Source organism: Cetorhinus maximus, chromosome 13, assembly GCF_964194155.1.
Source record: "Cetorhinus maximus chromosome 13, sCetMax3.hap1.1, whole genome shotgun sequence".
NCBI classification, from domain to species: Eukaryota; Metazoa; Chordata; class Chondrichthyes; order Lamniformes; family Cetorhinidae; genus Cetorhinus; species Cetorhinus maximus.
This window is the reverse complement of record NC_135891.1, coordinates 61,186,543-61,192,891: the sequence shown is the minus strand read 5'-3', so window position 1 is coordinate 61,192,891 and position 6,349 is coordinate 61,186,543. Positions and strand designations below refer to the sequence as shown.

Sequence of the window (6,349 nt, the reverse complement as noted above, 5' to 3'; positions counted from 1 at the left end):
AATATCTTAGTGCCCATTTTCTGTCCTTATACCTTTTTGTTTTCTGATTAATCTTTTTCCCAACTGATGTTTGCAATTTGACTGGAATTGATTTCATTCTTCTGTGCCATGATGTAAGCACTTCCAAGAAACCTACAGCCAACCTGTGAAACTTGCTGTCACCTTTTGCTCATGGTCAATTTTCCAGCTGAGGCAGTGGTCATTAATTAGGACTGGCACTGCTATTTTATTGCGCAATCAATGCTTGTAACAATGCCAATGAATGTTTGTTTTTCAAGTAGAAAAAGCAATCGTGTAATCGTGTCATTTAATAAGGGCTTTAACAAAATTTTTTAAAATAATCAGTCAAATCAACTAAACAATTTCAAAACTGGAAACTTCACAGGATCAAAATGTTGCTTCACTGAGAGTGATGTTCTTGGTTTCCATGTCACCTCATAGACACCAGTGATACTTCCTGGCCAGCAGTGACTTTGTCTGTGACTTTGATCTGTTGTATTAAAATTTGGACCATCACACACACATTGCTAGAGTAATACCTTCATTATAGCTGCCAAGCTTTTTAACACATTGAAGAAGGGAGATTTGTCAAGATACTGCACTGGGGATATTGCCAGCTTATTCAGTTTACAATCACCATTTTATTGGCAACGTTTTACCACAGCAGGTGATTCAGAAAGATCGGCCAATTTCCAGATTGGGAACTTTAATTGGAGAAGGTAATGTTTTTTGAAGAGGAAAGTTTATTTTTGACTTTCCTGAATGATCCAAGTGTCAGCTTTTAGGATTTAAGCTGCACCTTTTTATTGGGAATGATTGTATTATTTTTGCAATAGAGCAAGAGGAACTGGGAGTTCAGCTCTTGGATGCTATGATCCGTCGTCTGCCTGGTTTCCTGAGTAAAGTCCAGCGAGCTGCCTAAACCGAGGCCCCCAGTCACTGAGGTAGTTATAGTCCTGATCAGAGTCAGTGGACAGAGAGTTAATGGAGCTGAGAGACTGTGCCACAGAGCCCGTGCCTTCATATGCATATGTTTGAAAAGAGTCATAAGGAGGAACAGAGAGATCAGCATCAGCCTCTTCGAGCTTTTTACAGACAAAACTCCTGAAAATGGAAAAATCTGCATCTGGATTCTGAAACCATTGGGGTAGAGAATGAAGTTCAGGGGTTACATTTTCTGCATCTGCTTTGACTTCTGTGAAATCATACAGACTTCGCAATGTAGTCATGTCGTAGGCCTCTGTGTCTTCCTCCCCTCCTCCTTCATCATTATACTTAATTACATTGTCACGCATGTCTTCCTCATCCTCTGAGATCATGTGACCCTTTCTGTGTCTCTTCAGAGTCAAGATGAGGAGGACAAGTACTGTACAAAAATAAAAAGACATCATGTTAGTGAATTGTTTCCAAATGAATGAAATTTATCCCAGTCGACCCTACAGCCGAGGCACTTAAATTACAATGTGCTGAAGTGAAATTTGTTTTCAGTTCCAAGTATATGCAAAGGTGAGACTTCAATTTGAACAGCAATTTTTGACACTTTTCACAAAAACACAAGAAAGAAAGTCATTTGACTCATTCCAGGTGATCCAGGAAGACTTGACACTCTGCTGTTCTAGCACCACTTAATTCTCCCAGATTCCAAAATTCTAAAGCAAGCACTTTGAATCAGATATGTTTACATCACAATATAAAGCATAGTGAGAAAGAATGAACTATGATAAATGCCATTCGACCCAACCAGGTCCTTCGCAACCTGAAGAAGGCGGGTGGAATTTAATGCCACCCCTAGAGGCGGGTTCGAAGATGGGGGCACACATCGTGTGATCAACTGGTAAGGTGCGGGTGGAGATCCTGCCACTTTCCCGCCTCACTCCAGCTAAGTCAGTCGCGGGGCAGGGTGTGGGGGGTGGGGGGTAGGTTCAAGAATGGCCTTCCCTCCTGGAGGCTAATTGAGGTCCTTAAGTGGTCAATTAAGGGCCTTGTCCCGCTGTTGCTAGCATTCAGCCAGTGGTGGGGGAGGGTCATGCCATGCAGGCCTCCTACCAAGAATAGCCTGGAGTGGGGCTTGGTGGTGGGGTCTCTATTTTCCAGACACTCCATGCCCAATGGAGACACCCACAGGCGGGAACAGAAGGACCTAGAATAATACCCCACTCTGACTGCTTTCATCCATCCCCCCCACCCTCACCAGTGCCACCGTGTATGGCCACATTGAACCCACCCCACTCACCCTTTCCCTTGGTCTCCATCATGGATCCATGGTGCAGGCCGTGCTGTGGTACAAACAGTGTCCACTGCTCCTCATGGCACTGCTGATAGTGGAAAGCTGCCGGCCTCTGATTGATTGGCAGGTCTCAAGGGTGGGACATCTACACCGCACCAGGATTTCCAGGGGGAGATTCCCCTCAAAGCAGGTGGGGAAGCTTGACAGCAGGAAAGTAAGTGCCCAATTGGGACTTCCTCTGATCAGGCCTCCTGAAAATGGCCACAAAGGGTTGACACTGGTTTTCCAGCCTGTGGAAGGGTCCCCGCCACGACCATTAAATCCCAACCGGTGATTTTATCTCATTCTGCCGAAAACTCTTACTCCTTCACAGTGAAACAGGAAGTTATCCAATGTCTCCATTTGAACTCTGGGTATTGGTATCCTGAGAAATATATTTCAAGGGATTAGATGACTACTTAACCACCCCCCCATCCCCACTGCATCCCCACCCACCACCCACCACCCAGCCCCCCAAAAAACTTCCTAATTCCCTAAGAGAGAGCTGTCTGGGGTTTACTGCTCAAATTAAGTCTAAGACTGGATGCTATCTGAATTTGGCTCACTGAACTGCCTTACATCACCCAGATTTTAGAATTTTGTGCTTATACTTCTTAAAATTATCTCTCGGTTACTGTCTGAGCCTAAACCAAACTGATTGCAACATTGCTTTAATATTTGACCCTGGGATGAACTCCTGACCATGTAACCCTGCCATCACTAAGACCACCTATTTTCACCTCCATAACCTCGGCCGACACCGCTCCTGCCTCAGCTCACCCTGCAGCTGGAACTCTCACTCATGCCTTTGTTACCTCAGATTTGACTATTTCAACAACTCCTAGTTGGCCTTCAACATTCCGCCCTCTATAAACTCGAGGTAAATCAAAACTCTGCTGCTCATGTCCTTACTCACATCAAATCTGGTTTACCCATCATCCCAGTGCTCGCAGTCCCACACTGGTTCCCAGTCAAGAAGTGCCTCAATTTTAAAATTCTCATCCCGGTTAAAATCTCTCCGTGCCTTTGCCCCTCCCTATCTCTGCAATATCCTCTCCTGCACTACAGCCTCTGAGATATCCATGCTAATCTAATTCTGGCCTCTTCAGCATCGCTGATTTTAACTGCTCCACATTGGCGGCTGTGCCTTCAACTGCCAAGGCCCTAAACTCTCCAGCTCCCTACCTCTCTTTCCTCCTTATAGATGCTCCTTAAAATCTACCTCTTTGATCAAACTTCTGATCATCTGCCTGAATACCTCTTAATCATGTTCAGTGACAATGGCCAGGATTTAATGTGGGCGATGTGGGTCACGCCCATCAGTTGGAGAACCAGTGAGGGCCCCGTGCCACCTCTCTCTGAGAGGTCAGACACTATTCTGAGGTAATCAGACACTTACATGAATAGTGATGGGCCTCCCACTGAATCAAGGCTTCAGTAGGGTAGAAATTTTGGCTGGGATTTTCCAGCCCCGTTGTGGTGGAACCCACTGTGGGAGATGCGGCGGCCCAGCCGAAAGACCAGTGACTTTCAGTGGGACCAGATACCAGGCCAGAAAATCCTGCCCTTCTCCCCCGAAAGCTGCTGGCCAAGCAGAGACTGGCAGCACTCAGTACCGGCAATGCCACTGGGAATGCTCAGACTGGAGTGGAACCTACCCTGAGGATCACCAATGGATCCTCAAATAGAGGTGAGTGTAGGCTCAGGTCAAGTCTGGGGTTGCATGGAAGGAGCCACTGGGAGGTGGGTGTAGGAGGTCTGAAGCAAGGGCAGAGGATTTGCTTCCTGCGGGCTCCCCCCTTTCCCAATGCTGGGTACAAATCGGGCACAAAGTGCCCATGGACAAGGGACCCCCCACCTCCCCCACCTGTAGCTGCTGGCAAACTCAACAGGGTTTAAGTGGCCACTTAATGACCTTGGCCACCAGGAGGAAGGTCGCCTTCCCATGTTGGGAGGTGTCAGCTGTGGCTCAGTCCATAGCACCCTCGCCTTTGAATCAGAGGGTTGTGGGTTCATGTCCCACTCCTGGAAACCAAGAACTGTGATTGTACTCAAAAGAGTTGCAATCTGTGACTGTTGGTAACTCGAAAGAGTTTCCCATCTTGGGTTTAATTGGACAATGGCGGGAAGACAGTGAGATCTCCATCCTGATTCCTCTGCCTGATCACATGTAACCCCCCACCCCATCCCCTGCCAAAAATGCCTTTAGTGGAGGGGGGTGGGATGGTATTAAATTCTGCTCAATGTTCCTGTGAAGCACTTTGGGACAATTTATTACATCAAAGATGCTATATAAATACATGTTGTTGTTGTTGGAAATTCTAAAATAAAATGCGAGGATCAAAACCTTTCAGCTGAAGGATATTTTGAAATTTGGCAATGTTACTCCAAAGTCAGCATAGTGGGGCATGACTGACTCATGAAATGGGGACAGCTGAGGGGTATGGTGGGATATATTTTGTAGGTGTGGATGCTCAAGGGTTAAATGTATAACTCTTCCTGACTCTTGCAGATGTCTCATTTATAAACTTTCAGTGTATGCCAGGAGTCATGAGCTGCAACTTTTCATGTTATAACTGTTGATTACTGTGATGCAGCTTCAATTTCCAATGACAAGTAGTTTAATTTTTCTTCATACTTATGCTTTGTGCTAGTAAATTTTGAAGCTGTTTAAAGTCTAGGAGGTCAGTATAAGTTAATGAACGATGTTTTTGCTATGGTCTATGTGCAGAGTAAAGGTGGTTTTACTTCACCCCACCTATATCCTTTAACCTAATCTTGCATCATTGTGATAATCCCATCTCCTGCATCAGTTCTCCACATGACCTGTCTTTGGTAGATTGGTCCTCACCCATTGGCAGTTTTGTGCTGAATGCTCAGTTTATACAAGCTTGACTGTGGCCATCTGAAACTCGTTCCCAAGATTAGAACAAATGTACAGAGCAAGTCAAAAATAGTATAGATATAGAGCTGAGTCCCTTAATTTGGACTGGATTTAAAATTCAATTATAGACTCAAAAGGACAATAAATACACCAACACCCCCTCAAAAAAGTTAATATTCATCAAGTATAAAACAAAAGCAAAATACTGCAGATGCTGGAAATCTAAATAAAAACAAAGGGCTGGAAAAACTCAGGAGGTCTGGCAGCATCCAAGGTGAGAGAAACAGAGTTAACATTTTGAGTTGAATGTGTTCTGAAAAAGAGTTATAGTCAACTCGAAACATTGGGCAGAATTTTACGACAGCGGGATTTTATGTTCCCACTGTCGTCAATGGCATTTATAACGGCTCGCTGCATTTTACAGCCCCGTCCCCGCCGAAACGGGACCGTAAAAATTCTGCCCTTTATCTCTGCTTCTCTCTCCACAGATGCTGCCTTACCTGCTGAGCTTTTCCAGCACTTTCTGTTTTTATTTAATCAAATATGTTTAAGCTAGTGTCAGCTCTACACTGGGTGCATATATTTTCTTTAATTAGGTCTTAAAGCTACGAGTGGGACAACCATAAAAAATGCTTTGTGAATTAATGAATTACCTTAATTGCTTACCTATTAGTATAAGAATACAGACTAGCAGAGCAATAAGTGCCCCTGGGCTCAGGACTGCAGATACAACATAAGCTGTGGCGCTGCATGACTGTATAGTGCCATCGCTGTCACACCCACACACCCGGATGGTGAGGGTCCCTGTGCTGCTCAAGGCTGGCGGTCCACTGTCGACCACAAGAATGGGGAGAAAGTAGATGTCCTGTTCTTGACGATTAAAGCCATTTCTGTGGGTCAGAATTCCAGCCGTATTTTCTAAAGGAAGCAAAAGGTAAGTTCATCTGCTTAGAACCATCTTAATACAACTTAAATGTTGTATATAGCTGCTACTTCAGAATCCTGTTTCAACTACTGCAGCTAGACTCCTATAAGGCTGTTGACGCCAGGAGCCCATATAACTCGTCTGAATTTAAACACTGATAAATGTCTCTCCGCCCTACCCAACCAAGCTTTACATTGCTTTTCAGTTTCAGTTTAGCAATGTCCAGCACCAAATGAAACTAATGTTTAATCCCATAAATGCATCACAAAAAGCT

The 6,349-nt window shown here is 44.8% G+C and overlaps 1 protein-coding gene across 5 annotated transcripts in view; it reads right to left on the bottom strand.

The window, feature by feature from the left end:
• Positions 1 to 869: 869 nt before the first annotated feature.
• Positions 870 to 6,349, bottom strand: part of cdh22 (cadherin 22) — a 736,258-nt gene continuing 730,778 nt past the window's right edge. For all 5 annotated transcript variants that reach the window (XM_078555429.1, XM_078555426.1, XM_078555424.1 and 2 more), the window contains 2 exons: positions 5,817 to 6,068; positions 870 to 1,366 (listed from right to left, as the gene is read on the bottom strand). In XM_078555429.1, the coding sequence (XP_078411555.1) occupies positions 870 to 1,366; positions 5,817 to 6,068 (749 nt within the window). The remainder of the gene's footprint in view (positions 1,367 to 5,816; positions 6,069 to 6,349) is intronic.